The following is a 19,833-nucleotide window of genomic DNA, read 5'->3' as shown; positions in this document are numbered from 1 at the left end:
GTGTGTGTGTGTGTGTGTGTGTGTGTGTGTGTGTGTGTGTGTGTGTGTGTGTTTGAAGCCGTTTGGGAATTAACAAGAATTAAAAACATTATAATCTGAAATCCTTAACTGTTTATTATTTATAATCTATGTTGGCTGTTAAACTGCATGTTAACGGTTCTTGCAGAGCATGTGCTCTTTGTTCTATATTTGGTTTTATCACTAATTAAAAATGATGCCGCGAATGAGTGCTGCGTGAAATGTTTTAATAAAATAACCGTGGCTTCATGGCTTATATCAGCCTTCCCATTATTCTTATAATTGTTTTATATTTATTTCAGATGTGTTGGATTTCTAATTTTTGTAGATGGTTCGAGGTCGCAGCAAAATGTGGATCCCACATCTCAATGTGGTCTCCGTTGTGGTCCCAGTGAAGGTGTGAACCTGGGAACCGTGCGGTGGACTGGAGGTTTATGAGCCGGACCATTTGTCCTGCAGCAGCCCGGGTTGTTTAGGGATGCTGACAGACTGCGGGGACAGAAAACTGGCACCTTCATGACGCTGCTGCTGCAGATGGGCAACACAGCGGTGTCTTTAAAACCCAGATGGATCTAAATGCATGTTGATTTATAAAAACACGTGTCAAATCTGTCGTTTCTACGTGATGCGAAATCACTATTCAGCAATAAAAAAACAATAATTTATTTCTGTGAATCAACCTGAGCAGCCAATCATCTTCTTCCCTCGCGAGGGGGCGTGGTCGAGACAAGCAACGATTGACAGCTTCTACGTACGTTTGTGTTATTATGACATGATTATTATGTATCGATTGGCTACCGTCAGTCGGGAGTGCGACGACCCGTTTGTTTCGCAGCGGTCTGCGCATGTCCGCGGAGGTGTCGGGCTTGACACCGCGCGCACATGGATTGAGCTCTCACCTCCGGAGACTTTCCCACGAGTCCGTCTGTCTCACCTCCCTCCTCCTCCTCCTCCTCCATCCCAGGCACGCGCCGTGTGTTCTCTCACCTCAACAAAAGCTCGTGCGGCCCCTTTCCCGACCATTTGCACACGTGCGGAAGGACAAAAGGTGCTATAACACGGATCGATGGGAAACGTGAAAAACATGACCGTAAACTTAAAAACGTTGGTCGTTCTTAGTGAAGAGAATCAATCACATCTGCTTTCATCTCCAAACTTCTTCTTCTTCTTCTTCTTCTCGTGCCGGCGGTTTGACGCAGAGGAGCGCGTGACGGACCAAAGTGACGGAGTCCTTTGTGGAGCTGATAAAAATCTCGGTAGAGGGGCACGCGCACCTGCCCATCGGGAGAGGGGGGCGCGTGGCGTGTCTGCCTTTTGTGGAATGTGACGATCGGAGAGAGAGGGGATCGATGAGCAGATGGCACGCGATCGAATATGTGCATATTGTCGGCTGATGGCGACGATGCTTCCTGGTGTTGTATGCACGCGCCCCCCGTGCTCTCCGGGGACGAGCTGACGCAGGTAGCTTCTGCAGAGCTGTTTTTATTATTAGCAGTAGTATTAGTGACGCTCATTATTATAAAGCAGTGAGATTTATCTGAGAGTGGAAAGAGCAGACGAAGGGAAACATATCCGAGACACTCGTTTCTTACCTTTATGTCCATGAACACGTCACTTTCTACACATGTCGAGTCAGAGGAAAATACAATCTGTGGCTAATTTCTCTTGGACGGAGTATCGATCAGATAAATGCCTTTATTGATCTCAAGAGGGATCAATAAATGCATTTACATACATTAATAAATAATGAGTGTATGTTGAGCAATATGAGCAAAATAGTGAAATACAATATGAGGTGAATGTATTGATTTAGTACGTGTAGAGCGATTGAGAGAGTTTGTGTTGTCACGGCTGCTGTAATATTCTGACTCTTTAGAGCTTCCAAGTAAAGTCCTAATGAGGTTATTCATTCGTCTCCGGTTTATTGGAATTGGGACGGGATGTCTTGTGTGAGTCTCTTCTATCATTGTGAGGTCCGTATATGGCAGAAGGTAGTTGTTGTTGTTTAGATGCGCGGATGAGAAGGCGACTTAGATTCATTGTGTAAATCATTGTTTACACTCCGCTTCTATCGTATTATTCATCTGTGTGCTGCTGTTGTCTCGAGCCGCCACACACACACACACACACACACACACACACACACACACACACACGCGTCTGGATACATACACGGTGACAATAGGAGGCTTGTGTGTGTGTGTGTGTGTGTGTGTGTGTGTGTGTGTGTGTGTGTGTGTGTGTGTGAAGCGTGCCGTGGGTGGGGTTTTTTTTGGCGGGGGGGTTAAAGTCAGGGACAACGGAGGCACGCGCTGCCCTCATTAGAATGACAATGGAGGGCGAGGTGGGTCGCGAGCGCCAAAAGGAAGAAATAAAAAGAAAGGCAACAGTTTGTTGCATGTACACACACACACACGTACCTGTCTCACCTGTGTCCTTAAACACTGAGTGTGTCACGTGAAAGTTATTGGCTTTATTTAATCAGGAAACTACATTATTAGTTGTTATGGTATTATTATTGTTGTTAATATTATTATTCCATGTATTCCTCATTTGTTTTTATTGCTTTTACAACCTTACCAAGTGTTTTTGTTTTGTTCTCAGCCATCCAATATTCACACAGTGAAATCAAACTGAATAGAAACAAGTTCTATCAACTGCAGCTCCACCAATAAATCAGCTGAGATTACAGATATAAATGCATGTCAGCTGATACTGGCAACTTGGTTTCGTAATCAATAGGATCATAACATGATTGTTTGTGTATGATTTAAAACAGTTTATGGGACGATGTGCAGCTCAACCATCTACGTCCATAAACTCTGACCAGCCTCTTTTAATAGCCAATGTCTCAAGTAATTTTTTTTGTGTTATGATAGGCATCATTTTCACACCGTGGACTTATTAGATGATCAGGGAAAATGCTTCAGCTGTCAGGTGGTGTAAAGAGCAAAGTAGGAAGGAGGAGGAGTCCAACAAACACAGGACTTTCACCCAGGAGATGTTGCCCCGGAACCAGTGGCGGTTCTACACGGGGGCCTACAGGGGCCAGTGCCCCTGTAAAAATGTCCCAGGCCCCCCCTGTGGCCCCCCCAGAGCTGACTGAATAAGCTGACTGAATGATAAAATGAAAATGAAATAAATTGATCAAGTTATTACGATTTTATGCGCTAGCGCCAAAAGCGGAACTAATGTGACTCAGCGCTCTACACGGAATAATTAGAGCGACGCACCCAAACACTGCCTTGCCGGATGCGAGATGAGAGTGAGAACGGCAGCCACAAGTTTTGAAGAGAGGAGCTAATGTCTTGTTGCAAGAGGCGAAGGTAAGCAAAACGATTTCATCTCGTAAAGTGATTTATTGCACGTAACCGTGTTACTGTTGTTCCTCACTACGATAAGAAAATCAAGTTTGTAAATGTCTGATCTCGCTATGTTTAAATATCATTTGTTTCCATTTTTTAATGTGCCCCTCTGATCAAACATTGGCCCCACCTTGGCCCCCCCAGTAAAATTTGTCTAGAACCGCCACTGCCCGGAACCAAACGTCAGTGTTGTCTTCTTTATGTAAGAAATATCCTCAACATAACACAAACCCCGAAATGTTCCTGACCAATTACCAAGTAGTTTTGTTTGGATTCATAAATCTGTAAAACTGCGAGTGTGTGACGAGTTAAACGAAAAGCCTAAAATGAATATGACACATGATGGGAATTTAAACGTTGCCCTGTGAGATCGAGTTGGTTTTATCTACAGTTGGGAGGTTAGAGCACTTTTATTGATAAAGTGTGACTTTTACTTTTAGCATTCACTCTGTTTAATCTGAATTGTCTCATCTGTTTAGACGATACATTGAACTCAATAGTCGACGCACTTGGAGGGAGATGATAAAAAACAGTTAACAGTGATGACAAGCTGGAATGTGGTTTAGACAGGAGCCGTCCGTCTTCATAGTTCTACTGGATATTTTACATATTTGACTTTTGACTTGAGGAAAATGAAACGGGACTTTTCTCCATTATTACTGTTAGCACATGTATTACTGTAAATACATGTGTTACTGTAAGTAAATGTATGACTGTATCACTGTAAGTACATCACAGAGTCAAAAGTCTCACTCACGACTAAATACAACTGTAAATGTGGTGCAGCCATGATGTAATCTGATAAATCAATACACATTGTGCCCATGATGTTATTATGTGTTTCGTCAACCATCCCATTTAATAAATGCAGTGCAGCAAAAAAGTACGATATGCATGTCTGAAATGGCTAAATATGGTAAAAGTACAGTACAAATACCTCACAATTGTACTTACAATACATGAGGAGGTTGGTGGCAGTAACTTCATTAATGTGTTCACACTGAACAGTTTGAAAATGAGCTTCATGTTAATGACATGGGGGGGTGGGGTCTATTATCATACAGCTGGGACCTACTTAAAAATGTATCTGAAGTCTCCAGATCCAGATCCTGATCCTCCTCTCAGGCCCCCCCCCCCCCCCCTCTGCACGGCACGCGACACGAGGAGAAAAGTAGTTGGCTGACAGACTGTAGTTTCGTTTCGTTTCGTTTTTTTTATTGACTTAACAGTTGCTCAACCTTTAACATCTAGTAAACGTATCATGTTCCTTTTATATTCTGACTCACAATGTCTGACGCACGTTTATTATAAACTTTTCAATGATGTTTACAAGCAGTCAGCGACCTGTCTGCACTTTATTTGGGTCTTTATGGGACTTTATAGACTACTATAAATTATTATCCTCTTTAATATTTTATGTGTGTGTGTGTGTGTATGTGTGTGAGAGAGAGAGAGAGAGAGAGAGAGAGAGAGAGAGAGAGAGAGAGAGAGAGAGAGAGAGAGAGAGACCGGGGAAAGCAGTAAAAGGAGCGTTTGTCCCTCGCCTGACAGTTTGTTCTATTGCCCCCCGCTGTAATTGCAGCGCCCCCCCCCCCCCCCCCCACACACACACACACACACACGCACGCACACACACACACGCACACACTCCCTGCGTGCATACGCGAGACTCGGCCCTCCACACTGCAAGAAACACGCTGCATAGTTGCTTCAAACTGGCTCCAAAGTCACATATATTTTGGCGCGGTTCATGTCTGCGGAGAGTCAACCAACCGACGTGTCAACGAGAAGCTTTCCAGTCAGCGGAGGTGGGAATAGTACACGCTCAGGTGTAACCTGTGGCCGTACAAGTCGCTCCTCCCGTTCGACAGGAAGCTCTGTGACTGACTAAACTGAGGGAAAGTTCCAGTTTGAGTTCAGTCACCTCGCGGCGGAGGATTTGTTCTTCAGGTGGATATTTTTTGCAGCGCCCCCTTCCTCGCTCCCCCCTCCTCCTCCTCCTCGCCCCCGTTTCCCTCGGCGCTATAAAGCGGAGGTGTAACCGCAGCTGCCAGTCTTGAGTTCAGCAGCCGAGCGGATCTTTACCTTCGTCACTCCTCTTTCTCTCCATCCAGCCCGCTGAGAAACACACCGACTGCTCCTCTCACGTTTACCCTCATCTTCATTTTCTCCCCGGAGCGTTCTTTGGCTTGTTGTTTCTTCCGCTCTGTTTCATTTGGACCCGTGTGGATTTTACGCACTTCTTCACCGGGCTTGGACCTCCGGAGCTTTCTGCCCTGGACGCTCCGCACCAACACGCCATGGCGCGTTTGTTACTATCGTGTCTCCTGCTGTTTGTATCAGCGCAGACGGTGAGTATCCCCCGACAGCACACTCACGGGAAGTCAGATTCGGTGGTTTCTGGTGATGTCTGCACTTTTACGCGCCGAGTTGCTTTTACAGTTTTATTTCATTTCTGCGGGACCTGAACAACTTCCATTTTAATATCATATATTTGCAGATGTGTGACTCTTAAATGATGCATCACAGACAGTGTGAAGTCACAAGCATCGATGCCTGCAGAATTAAAACGACAGGAACATCAGTTTAATGCAGAAGCATGTGTGCGCGCATCTTTGTATTCTACGTTATCTTTGACATATGCTCGACATTAAATCCTTGTATGGGGAGATATTTAATCTGAACCTCCTCTCCCCCCCTCTGCCCGCCTCAGGCGCTGTCCTCCGGGGTCTTCGAGCTGAAGGTCGACTCCTTCAGCAGCGCCCGCGGCATCTGTCGCTACCAGTCCCGGGATTGCCAGATATTTTTCCGCGTGTGCCTCAAACACTCTCAGGACGTTATCAACCCGGAGCCGCCGTGCACGTACGGCACCGCGCTCACAGAGATCCTCGGCGCCGACTCCAACTCCATCTCCGGGAGCGCGCCCATCAGGGTGCCCTTTCACTTCAAGTGGCCGGTAGGTGACGAAAATCACACGGCTTGTCTTTAGAATTCGGAATGTTTAGTCCTCCAGTGACCGGCGTGTTTCACAGTATTCATCATAAAGCACATCTATATTCAACTATTTACATTCAGAGAGCGCAGAGCTCTTCTGAACTTTATTTTTTACATGATTTAGAAGAACGAAGTTGAACCACAGAAGCAATGAATGGATTTTCCAGCAGGACTTAACATGTGCAGTCAGTGATTCCAGGATGGATCATTAACGGATCCTCTCTCTCATTTCAGGGGACTTTCTCTCTGATCATTGAAGCCTGGAATGCGGAGTCTTCAGGACTCGAGTCTACAGGTAAACGACCACTGCAGCTTCACAGCCAGGCGGCGCTGTTTCCCGCTGAAAACACACACAGTAGCCTGTAGAGACAGGAGAGAGTTGATGTGGGGAGAAATACTGTTATATGTCTGATTTGATTTTATATCACAGAATATGTTAAATATATGTAAATATTGTAGAAAATTAAAGGTCTACCGGGTGACTTTGAACCCCATTACAGATTATTTTAACACATTCTCAGGTTGTTATTTCTTTTAGAATAAATCCTCAGTTATTAAATCTCTCTCCATCGTTTCCCTCCTTCCTCCAGAGAACCAGAACAACCTCATCAGCCGAATGGCGACCCGCCGCAGGCTGACTGTCGGGGAGGAATGGTCACAGGATGTTCACTTTGGCAACCAGAGTGAGCTGCGTTACTCCTACCACGTGATATGCAACGAGCACTACCACGGCGAGGCCTGCTCCGCCTACTGCCGGCCCCGCAATGACACCTTCGGCCACTACACCTGCGACACCGAGGGGAGCCGCCAGTGCCTGGAGGGCTGGGGGGGCGAGTACTGCTCTGATCGTAAGTCTTCATCTCCACAACAGCTTTAAGTTGGGCTTGTCTCAACATCTAACATCTCATGAAAGAGAGTAAAGAGAATAACGTCTTTTAATAAATGAGCTTTAAAGCATGATCATCGTGATCGTGAATATTATGTCAGTGGTTTCGATTTGTGTCATTCCTACTTATAAGTGAATTTAAAATTAAATATTTTATCTGCTACAGCATTTCTTTAATATTCTTAAACGGTCCTATAACATTCCTAGAGGAGTGTACAGTTTGCCTGCAGAGCTCAGCAATGAGTTTGTCGAGACTTTAACATGGATTATGGTGTTTTTAATTCTACTCTAGAGGAAGGTGTGATATTTGTACAGTATAACGTTTTTAGAAAGTGCATTTTAAATGTGTAAATAAAAAGTTCTGACCACAACCACATAAGTTATAGGATGAGTTCAGCGTTGCTTTAATACAGCACCAAAGTGTGACGCCCCCTCCTCCCCTCTCTCCATTTTTATCCTAACGTTTCTTTAGATTGGGGGGGGGGTTAAGAATAGGAGCCTTGGCGCTTAATTTTTTTGTCCAGCAGCCTTGAAATTGTTAAGTCAAGCAGTTGTCAATGCCGTCGCTGCTCCTGGTGGTTGTGGAGGACAAAAAAGATCTTAGAGCTTCTGTTGTTTCCAGTGTGTGTGTGTGTGTGTGTGTGTGTGTGTGAGAGTGTGTGTTGGCTCTGAGGTCTGCTCCTTTTGTCTTGAACAACAGTCGGCCCCTGGCCTGCCTGCCCGCTTTAACAGGGACACGCGCTGCAGCTTAATGTGCGCTGCCTTGCGTGAAAAGAGACAGCATGTGTTGCTTTTGTTGTGTGGGCCAGCTGCTTCGCTCAGTACTTAACAAGCCCTTGTAGGTGTGTGTGTGTGTGTGTGAGTGAGGCCCTGAGAGAGGAGGGAGGGTCGTTTTGTGAGTCGAACGAAGAACATGAGACACACATGCATTCACAGTAATATTCTCTCCTTCTTCCTCCCCCTTTCTCCCTTTCCCTCTCTTCCCTCGCTCCCTCCCTGCGTTCCCTCTCCTCCTCCCATAAGCCATCTGTGCGGCGGGGTGCAGCGAGGACCGCGGCTTCTGCGATTCTCCCGGGGAGTGTGTGTGCCGGCAGGGCTGGCAGGGCGAGCGCTGCGATGAGTGCGCCCGACACCCTGGCTGCCTCCATGGGACCTGCCAGCAGCCATGGCAGTGTAACTGCAAGGAGGGATGGGGAGGCCTGTACTGTGACCAAGGTGGGTTTCTGGCTCATCCAAAAACACATGCATGCTTTTGTCCATTTTAGGACACAAGAGAAGTATTTTGGTATGTAAGTGTCTGGTGAAAAACATATAGATAAGGACTAAAGATTGCAGTTAACTAAGCAGTCTTCAAAATACATGATGTTGTGTCTGTTTTTATAACTGGGCTTTGATTGACTTACAGTTGCAGATGGCATTAATGAAGATTCGTAACACTGTCAATCAGAAGGTTGATGACGGACTAAATGCTTCTGAGCATTATTCAAATAACGCCCATCATATTTTATAATCTTTGCCTGGTTATTTTCTGTTTATTTCTATGGCAGATGGATTCTCCATCATGTCTTCAGAGATATTTTGTATTATGACAATGTTGATGAACTGGTAGACTGTAGAGATGTAAAAGCTGTGTGGGAAAAGCTTTGTCAGACTTTTGTTATTCAAAAGTGATCCCAAATTCACATTGTCATTTTAACGCAGGTTTTTCTTGAATATAAAATTGTTAATCGTCTGCATACAGGCATTAAAAGGTTTCTCTAAATTAATATAATCTTCATTTGTTCATTAAGTTTGTATCACTTAGGGTCTGCTGCCTGTTAAATGTATAATTCTAGAATATCTTCATAGCAATATCTATCCTCAAAAGTAATAAAAATATACAAACTAATCCCCAGCTATACCTTTCTTGACATTCCAGTTCCAAATTTGTGAATGTGAGTTTGGCATCACATTCTGCAGCACCATATTCACACTTCAGAATGTTTGAATCTGTGATAATCTATCTAGAAACTTCTATCAATATGAGATGTTAAAATGCTACTAAAAATAGCCAAGAGCCATCACAGATACAACTTTTATTTAGCAATAAGCTTCCAACTAGACTCCACTGGAGGTGGGAGAAGAAAACACTAAAGAATTATTTTAAAAGTTGCTTTGGGTCCCCTTATTAGTTTGAGCTGGTGTGAAGCTGTCAACAGTGCAGATGTTATGTAATGTTTAAGGACATCTTGGAAACAAGAGCATCAAACTCACATCCTTTTCACACCAACATGTGTCCATCTAAGCAGTGGAAGTATAGTAGAACTTTGCATATTTGGATATTGTCAGAGTCTGAGCAGATAGGAACACGTAGCACAATATATGTGCAAAGTGTAAAGGTCAAAAGCTTTAGTAGTGGTCACCTGTCTGCTATTTAGCAGCTTTTATTTGGCAGTTCCTCACAAATCAATCTTATTTGACACTTTGTCAGGAAGGTTTTAATATTTAGATTATTCAAATCAGAGACGTCCATGCAAAAACACATAAACTCTTAATTCAACTTATTAAACGTTTACAAAAGCTGCAAACTATCGCCATTTAGGGATTAATGATCTACTGTTTGACCACCTGCTTTATTGACAAACAAAAGTCTTAATTCAGAGAGAATTTAAAAGGGGAATGAAGTCTCTCTGAAGTAGGTAGACTACAGAGGAATCCATATGCAGGTTTATCTTCACGAATGTCTTCAAAACATACAACCATAATGAAATATAAAAAGTCAGAGATTTGTGTCTCATGTTTCCAGAAACTTTATTAACCAAACCTTTCTGTTCCTCTGATCCTGTTTCTAAACTAAAAAAAACAGACCTGAACTACTGCACCAACCACAAGCCGTGCCAGAACGACGCTTCATGCACCAACACCGGCCAGGGAAGCTACACCTGCACCTGCCGGCCCGGGTTCACCGGCAAGAACTGCGAGATTGAGACCAACGAGTGCGACAGCAACCCATGCAAGAACGGCGGCAGCTGCAAAGTAAGTCAAAATGCCAGATCTGATGCCGTGGTCACTTTACACTCATCTTTACTGACTTCTAGATTGGCTCTTTTACAAATTCTTATAATTTAGCAAATAGCATTTTTTCCTAAAATCTTTGAAAAAAGATGAGCATCATGAGTTAAAGACTATCTGCGCAATACAGAAACATTAGGAAACAAAATAAAAGCAGTATACAAGAAAGCATAGAAATATTCTCCTCCTCACCGTGTCTTCCCACTTTCCTCCAGGATTTGGAGAACAATTATTCATGCGAGTGTCCTCAGGGATTCTACGGGAAGAACTGCGAGATCAGCGCTATGAAGTGCGCAGACGGGCCGTGTTTTCATGGAGGAACCTGTGTCGAGAACGTCGCTGGTGGGTACAGTTGCCACTGCCCACTCGGGTTCACAGGCTCCAACTGTGAGAAGAGGATCGACCGCTGCAGCAGCAACCCCTGCGCTAATGGTACGATCCATCTGTAAACTGCTTCATTTACTTTTCCTCACTGTGCATTGACTTTACAACCAAAACCGGCCAATAGCTCTCCATTAACACACTCAAATTCACAGTGGAATGAGCTTGATTTAGGTGATGCTTTGTTGCGTCTTTGTAGGTTTTTTTGTCTAGTCAAAGCATTTGCTGCAGCCATGTTGGTGGATTCAACATCTGTTTACCCTTTAACACCCCTTTCCCTCCCAGGATTTGCTGCGGTTTATTATTACAGTGATGGCAGAAAAATGTGGGTGTTTGTCAGTGAGGCCCTCATACAGTATCTGTTTGTGGGACTGATCCTGTGTGTTCTCAACTAACCTGTTCCTACTAAATGCTTAAGAAAAGAATATCAACATGGAGCAAATAATGTCTGAGGGATGTGATTTCAAAAACACCCAGATATTCATGTCAGTACTTGTCAGCTAAGTAAAGAAAAAAAAGTTTTAAAAAAATAAATAAAAAAAACAGCCACAAAATAAGCCAAACCTTTGATTGATGAGTGTTGAAATTAGAAAAGAAAGAAGCACAATGGAGACAACTGATCCAACTCGATGATAGTTAGGGATTTTCTAGAAGTTCGGACTTGCAAGCAGCCAGCTTTCATCAACTTCCTGTCTTCAGTTTCTGCTCAATTTCATGCGTGACAGCTCCAGATATTCATGCATACTAAGAATTCAAGCTGTTTTGACTTGAAGTTTTTGGTCCAAGGGCATGCTAAATAGATGTTTGAATTGTGTTTAAAGGTTCATGTACAACAGCAGGTAGAATTACAGCCCACAGGAGCAAGATATGAAGGTGATTCATTGTCTAGTCTGGCATGATTTTTTAGAAGCTGCAAGCTAATGATCTAATCATTAACCTGCTTGAACTACAACTGACAGTTTATTGTGCAGTTAAGTTAATGTTAATCAGTCAAGGCAAAAGCAAAAGATAGGCAGCAGCCTTTTTGGTGTTTGACTGCAGTCAATACACAAATGTTTCCAGGTGTTGAGACCTGCACAGCTTTCGTCTTTGTTTGTAGATCTTAACTGACCAAATCCACCTGCTGCAGGTTCAGGGACATTGTTTTCAGTTTGCCATGCGATCCAGTGTGTACACATCATGAGCATACATAATTGGCTTTCTTACTATCCGAAACTGCCCGATGCTTCAAAAACTCTTCAGTGCCGCATTATTGTTTTTGTTCTTCTTTATTTTTTTGCAGCTGTGTGATGTCCTTGGCTGAACGCCTGTATATCGTAGGAGGGTGGATTATCATTCAGTTAATCATCTATTTATATGCAGCAGTTCATCTGATAATAATCACTATCGAAGTATTTACAAGAAGAGGCTGGTTTTTGGATTTCATTGGGTTATATTCAAAGGGAACAGACAGGAGATACATATTTAAGGATCTAAATCTTCACAAACAACTTAATTACACTAAAACTTAACCTGTCATCTGGAGAAGTAAAGATGCACAGCTGTGTGTCATCTGCATAAAGATATATATATATATATATATATATATATATATATATATATATATATCCTGGTGACGTTATACAAGAGAAGTGGCTCAAGAATTGAGCCCTGTGGAACACCAGTGTTGGTACTGCAGGGACAGTAAACACAGGCGATAAGATGAGTTCAGGGCTGCCTTTGAAAAACTAACCCAGGTCTAAAAGTCAAAAATTGCTTGCATTAGTATAGAAGCTCTGAATGCAGAGTAATTTCAGTACTAACTTTAAGCTCTGGAAGCAAACTGAAACAACATCACACCAAAAATCTATTCTGATATGTTACTTTAAAAAAGTAGGTCATATGAAGAAATGTTCATATTTCAACTTCAACTTTTTTTTCCACCTGTTATTTTATAATTACCTCAGAGTACCTAACTTATGAACCACAAATCATCAAAATTATCTCCTGAAGGAGTTTCACTTAAGAATCGATTAAGGACATTTCTGTGTAAATTTCTTATTGCAGATTGCTGTCACAGCTAATAGGCACATCCCCTGTTGTATTAACTTGAAGCAGTATTCCATTTAATACCAGTAATGATCTGATAATAATATAAAAGGAGAGTAATTATCTCGGTTTAAAGGCCACTTGTAATAACAAGGACTAGTAAATTGGCACTAATCCATGTTAAATGACTCATTCGAGTCGATGACCTTTGTGTCAGTGTGAACACTCTGCTCCATAGATGTGTTATCTGCAAAACTGTGTGGCTTCCACCAATAATTTATGTGCATAAACTCAAACAGGCCTTTTAGTACATTTTCATTGCATGTTTCACGTGACTATAGATTTAGTTTTTTTTTTCTAGAGTGTGCTGCTTTTTGCTCACTTCTTTGCAATTCCTCAATAGTAACTTTGCAGTATGTCTGTATTGCTGAAGGCAGTATCGCTCATCCCAAACTTACAAAAACTGTAAATAGAATCGTTTCAAATGGTAATTCATACATTCATGAGAAAGTTTCTGAGCACAAACATTGACAGTGAGCATGCTGCAATATGATTAAGTGATTCACCATTTAATGTTCTGTGTTGCCAGATTTGAACTCAAAATGTGTTTAAGCTGATGAAGGATGGTGGACATTAATTATAGATGAGACAGGGCACAGACAGATCAGCTACATAAAATTGTAACTTTAATTCAGATTCAGATTCATCTTATTCAATTCTGATAGATGTGGTACTTATTTCAAATTTATACTACTAAATAAAGCACTGGATGTTTGGGTTTAAAGCTCACATCAGATATGTTTGTGTGTGTGTGTGTGTGTGTGTGTTTGTGTCAGAGGGCAGATAAACAACTCGATTGTCACGTAGGAGCCTCTCAACATGTCTTATCTCCTTCTGTCTGACTACAAAAACATGTTGGTCCTCACTGTTGGCATAAACAAGCCTGTTTTAGCAGTAGCCCTGGAGATTTTCAGACCTCTCACGTCTGTCTCCCTCTACCTGGATGCACTCGCCTCAGGCAGGAAGCCAACGCTGGCAGCGGTTCTCAGCCTGATATAGCTGTCAGCACCAGGTCGATCCTCGGCTCATTTCTCTCTGGAAATTCCTTTTTTGTGCCAAAAAAAGTTTTAGAAGATCACTTAAGCTCATTCCAACTCACTGTCGCGTGCAAAATGCAGGTCTGTTTCTGCACATTTATCTAATTTACTTCAACTTACATTCTCTATGTCATCGTTGAACATTTTCACATCGTTTTTAGATTGAGCTTCCTTCTTTGTGTTTAATCAACTTGCAAAGACATGAAGCTTTTGTCAGAGTAAGAATCTTTCACAGTCAACACAACATACCTAATGAACGCTCCTAGTTGTGTAGGGTGTCTGATTTTCTTACCAGCTCACAAATGCACCGCATAGATGGTATTTCAGATCAGTCCTATTGATTTTGGTCAAAAATAAAAATGTTTATTGTGATGAATTAGCAATCAGCAGCAAGCTTTGAGTCTCTGCAAGTTGATTTTCATAGCGTTGTGAAAGAGTTGTGGTCAACAGGACGTAAATTAGCAGAAGGTCATTGTAACAAAAAAACAAAACAGCCACATTCAGTTTTAGTAAAGAAAAAGGATACAGATTCTCAGACTTTGTTCAGCCACCTGTTGTTGTCAAACCGACAGATAGTCTGGTTCAGGCAGCTCCACTGACAGAACACATTACAAAATAAAACGTTATCACTGAATATCACAGTTAACATTGACTTATCATGTCCAAGGGTTCCAGTTCAGCTTCTGTCCTCCCTCAGGTCCTCGTTAGCATGTAGAAACTGCCGCCTGCTTATCTTGGATCTGCAATCATTCCTGGCTCTCAGCCTGACAGAGAGAGAGAAAAATGCCCTCATAACTGCTGAGTGGCTGGTTGTAGCTGCGCTCTGCACTGTTGCAACTCATCAGCTGCACAGAGCATCCAAATATGGAGCTGATTCAAGACAGACTTTTGACCCCACTGTGTCCTCAGGTCCATGCCTTTCCTCTCTCAGTAAATGTCAAACTGATTTGTTTGCAATGTTTAAGTAACTAACTCGTTAACATCATATAAAACCATAACAAAATAATCAGAACAATGAAAAAGAGTCAGTAAATCCACTGACGGTGGAAAACATTTTTGTTGTTTTTTCTAATCACTCACACATTTCTCTCCCATTTCTTCTTCTTCTTCTTCTTCTTCTTCTTCTTCTTCTTCTTCTTCTTCTTCTTCTTCTTCTTCTTCTTCTTCTTCTTTTTCTTCTTCTTGTGTATGAAAATGTGTAGAGGATTAAACGGTTTGGGAATCATATCATGGAAAAGTACAGAAGGAAAAGTAAAGTTGTAATACAACATTGCTTAGTTTAAGTCTTGTGTTAAGCTCATGAAACTTTGGTTTGTTTTGATGCAGTTGATTACAATATTCAGGACTACTGGCATAGTATTAAGTAGGTTCAGGTTGGCAGAGACCCACTGGCGTCCCACAAAGCTCCATTCTTGGTCCCCTGTTTTTTTTCTTCTTTAGTTTACATGCTGCTATGGTATAATCAGATTCAATTTACCACATAAACACTATTCTCCCTTTAAATGTTTCTGTCACTCAATAATGACACAATATTTCAACACCGCTAACAATTACATTACATCTTTTTGCTCTTTTTTTACTGCCTTCTCTGATCTTATTTATTTTATTCAACCTGTTGTTTAATTTTAATACAGTCTGTCAATTTATTTGGTGGATGTTGTCTTGTTTTCATTATTGTGTCTAGAATATTCTTGTGAAATGCTTGTATTGCACAATAAGCACTAAACAGATAATTTGTCTTGATTTGAATCTCCTGAACCAGATCAATGATAGATTATAACATAAAACATAAGCCATACATCTTTGTGTAATGTGATCAGATCTGTCCTTCTCATCCTGTATTTTGGCATCTCTCTGCACAATTCTGTGTAACAGCTGTGTGTTTTCAACTAAAACCTTCTGTTGTCTTTCTCTCTTCAGGTGCTCATTGTTTAGACCTTGGCAAGCGCATCATGTGCCGCTGTCAACCCGGCTTCACCGGCTCTCGCTGCGAGACAAACATTGACGACTGCGCTGGCAACCCCTGCCGCAATGCCGGCACCTGCGTTGATGGCATCAATGACTTCAGCTGCACGTGCACACTCGGCTTCACCAGTAAGGACTGCTCCATGCGCACCAGCCCCTGCGACCAGTTCCCCTGTGACAATGGCGGCACATGTTACACCCACTTCACCGGCCCCGTGTGCCAGTGTCCACCAGGCTTCATGGGTGCACGCTGCAAGTACACTGTCACCAAGCCCCCGACAAAACCGCTAGGGAATGACAGCGTCCCTCCTGTGCTTATTGCTGCCATTGCCTTCGGCCTGGTGACACTGACACTGTTGGTCTTGGCCGCCTTCCATATTCTGCGTCAGCTGCGCCGAGGCAGGGAACTAATGGCCATTACCACATCGGTGAAGAACGACCTGGAGGCGGTGAACAACCGTAATGCAGTGATTGGTGGGGGTGGACCCTATAACGGGAGCTTACCAGGAGCACCACTGGGCAGCCTGAGAGAGAAGGAAGCCTTCCTAATCCCGGGAGGACAGCTTAAAGTGTCCAATAAGGATGCAGCGCTGGTGGAGAACGGCGGTGACAACATGGCCATTTTTAAAAACAAAATGGCAGACTGTAACCTGGCGAAGGATGAGCAGCACCTGGCCAGGAACAAGTTTGACCTGTAAGGCCCTGATGATGGTTTGATGACTTTTTGTGTGTCTGTTGATGTTTTTTTTACTTTTCCTTCTCTGAAATCTCGTTATGTGAAGGCAGGTCGCAGCATGCTTGTCTTATGTTATCTGATCAGCCGAGCATTCACACACCTTCACAAAGTATTCCTGTTTAAATATGCGTTGTTGCCACAGTACCAACCCCTCCTCTCTCTCTTTCTCTTTCTCTCTCTTTCTCCCCCCTCTCTCTCTCTCTCTCTCTCTTTCTTACTCCCTAACAGTAAGAAGTGTGACTCATCCATCATCGTCCCTCCTCTCAGTTATGCGAAGGACAGTCTCTATCACCCAGTGTTCATTATCCCAGAGCAGATGGAGCAGTGTGTGTTTGCTACAGAGGTGAGGACACGCCTACCAATACCACCATGCAAATGTATTTCATATTTGATACATAAGAGACAAATCAAGTGTGACACAGTCTCCAGATTGTCTACAAACAAAACTGATTCAATAACAAATAATCACTATAATAATAAGAATATATTGAATTAAATAACTCACAATCTGCACACTGATTTATTATAATTTATGATCAAGTCAAGACTCCAGTGGTCTGATAATATTGCTAATACAGATTAATCTGATGATTAATTAATTCACTCACATTTTCTAATGTATCTTATGGATACTAAATAAATATTGTGTAAATATTTACACATTTGCTTGAAAGACAGATAGATTTCACATGGCGAGGAGTGACACTTTATCCGCAAAAAGTCTTACTGCAAATGCATAATCCTGTTTCATAAATAATAGCAATTTAAGAATCAAAGAAGTCCTCCCATACACCAATGACTAACTGCTGTTCTTCTGTTTCTTTCTCAGGTATAACCTCCAGTTTTCAGACCACCAGCGGAGGAACTTTTACGCTGAAGGCCTGAAATATTTTCACCAAGAGGATCTTTTCTACACACGTTATATTATTTAATATTTATTTCTGCTGCTCAACGGAAAGAAACAAAGAGAAAGGACTTGTTTTTTATTCCTTTCTGCTTCAATATTTACAAATTTCGGATGACAATGAATTCTGTAAAGAAAGAACAAACAGTGGGGGAGAGAAAAGAGGAAAGAGTGAATGTCTGGCATCGTTTGCACTATTTATCTTTTTTATACTTTAAATCTTAATATAATATTTCTGTCTGTATATAAGAATTTTCTTTGGATCAAACGTGAACCAGAGGCTGTAAAAAAATTTGAATTCTCTGCCAATCGGTGTCTCCCTAATCACCATGGCAACTGTTTACCTTACAATCTCACAATATATGTCAATCAGATCGTCAGAGAACCTGCTCATAGGAAGTGTTTTGCTCGAACAACCATAACTGATTCTGTCTGAAAGCTGAGCTGGACAGTTTGTGACCCTGTCCATTTTATTTTGTTTTTTGTCGAAGAATCAAATTGCGGCCTTTTAGAAGAACTCCAGCAGCCTTACAATCACATCCAAACTCTGAAGTGCCTCTTCTTATGAAAAACTGTAACAGGACTTAAACCCAGGACTTATAAAAGGGTTTTTATTAGTGCCTCATATTCAAATCATGTCTTATTCAAATCCACTGGAGACATTCATGCTGGTGATGTGTTGTTAAACTCATCACGTGTACTATTCCAGGCAGATCCCCACTCCCTGATTCTAATCCCAGTCCAAATAATATTTCAGGTGAATCAGGGAAGGTTTGTACCTAAGAACCAGCTACATGTTCCCTCATGTATGGATAATCTACCTTTGACAAAATATTAAGGAAACGTCAGCTCATCGTGGGCTGGATGAAGGTTCAGTCGAGCTGGATTCATCTTACAATTTAAATCAGTTTTTCCGTTTGTCTAACTGTTATAAATATTTGTTTTTTCCCCACTGTTGTAGGTTATTATAATATTTTTTTTTCTATGAATCAAAAAGAAAAAAACTAAACTTGTAAAACTGCCTTCATCAACCACTGCTGTCACAGCAAGGAAAACAAGAAAGACACCAGCTGTTCTCCAACATTTCCAGGACTCAGCCTATCATCAAACCTCCGGCTGTTTTGCTTTTATATTTTAAAGAAAGAAACTGTTACAACAGTGAAGGACTCCAAAGAGATTTCTTTTAATTCCTTTTTTTTAAATAATTTTGATACCAAAAATCTGTGTTGTTCCTGTGTAGTCATGTCTTTGTGCTATCTTCGTTAATTTAAGAAAACAATGCAATGTGTACATATCCTCCAGAAGATAGTTTTCCTATTTAATTTTACCTTTTGTAAACAATTTTGTATTTATGAAAGAGAATTGTATATATGTCTATGTAAATGTGGCTAATGTCTCAGTCAGAATCAAGAAATATATTTTTTCATAAATAAATTAGAAAAGTAACCTGTTATTCTGTGTTTGTCCTTCATGTTTAGTGTCTGTAAGGTCTTGTGGCATACAGTATATGGTGATTTTTGAATGCACCACATATGCAGCAGATAATAAACAATTGTATGTCCTGATATAAGAAAGTAGGAAATGAGCACCACAATGCTGTTATTTCCTATATCAGGACATGTAGAAATCCATTATTTCAATTAAATCCCTGGAACAAAATTTGGGTACCAGGTAGTACCAGGTAACTCATGTGTTGGTAGCAGTGCTGTCACTCGTGATTGGTCAAGCAAATATGACATCACATCACAGCAAGAATGACTACAACAAGCTTGTAGCGTCTGGCAGAAACAGAGATACAAAACACGGACTTAGGGAGTGGATAAAACATTTTCATAGAAGATACAAAATGAAAACAATGGGGTGGAGAACAAAAAAAATAAGATGTTTGGCACTGAGTGGAGGCAGGCTAATTATTTCCCTGTATCAAGTCTTTGTGCTAAGCTATGCTAACTGACTGCTTAATATCTAATATATGGACATGAGAGTCTGAACATCCACTTCACTCTTTGGTTTGTAGGCTACCGTTTTGAAGTTTGGCACCTTGGCCGTCAAAATATTGTTTTTTGGGCCTCACCTTCCTGGTTTTTGGCAGTTCCCATCTTGGTTTTGACCATGGCCATCTTATTATTTTGGCCATTGCCATCTTGTCTTTCTGGCCGTTGCTATCTTTGTTTTATGTTGTTGTCATCTTGGTGTTTTTGTTCATCGCCATCTTGGTTTTCGCCTGTCACAGTCTTGCTTTTTTGTCGTCACCATCTTTTGTTTCTGCAACCAGAAGTGACAGGAGAGGGTGGAGCAACCAAACGCTGAATTAACTTTTATGAAGTAAAAACACATTGTGCAAGCGTGAAAGTTGTAAGACGAAAACACGGACAATCCTCAGACCAGATAACGCTGTGGTAGCGACC

At 41.8% G+C, this 19,833-nt stretch overlaps 1 protein-coding gene across 1 annotated transcript; it reads left to right on the top strand.

Annotated features, from left to right (window-relative positions):
* The first annotated feature begins 5,427 nt into the window (after nt 1–5,427).
* dlc (deltaC) lies at nt 5,428–18,878 on the top strand. The gene is made up of 10 exons (XM_084020419.1): nt 5,428–5,734; nt 6,097–6,339; nt 6,612–6,672; nt 6,968–7,225; nt 8,287–8,478; nt 10,109–10,278; nt 10,530–10,746; nt 15,741–16,479; nt 16,750–16,864; nt 17,351–18,878. The coding sequence occupies exons 1-10, from the start codon at nt 5,684–5,686 to the stop codon at nt 17,354–17,356; spliced, it is 2,052 nt and encodes a 683-aa protein (XP_083876545.1). The 5' UTR covers nt 5,428–5,683; the 3' UTR covers nt 17,357–18,878.
* The last annotated feature ends 955 nt before the right edge of the window (nt 18,879–19,833 follow it).

The sequence above is a fragment of the Eutrigla gurnardus genome, assembly GCF_963514095.1.
Source record: "Eutrigla gurnardus genome assembly, chromosome: 10".
In the NCBI taxonomy this organism is placed as follows: Eukaryota; Metazoa; Chordata; class Actinopteri; order Perciformes; family Triglidae; genus Eutrigla; species Eutrigla gurnardus.
The sequence above is the reverse complement of the archived record's forward strand: the minus strand, read 5'-3'. Positions and strand labels throughout refer to the sequence as shown.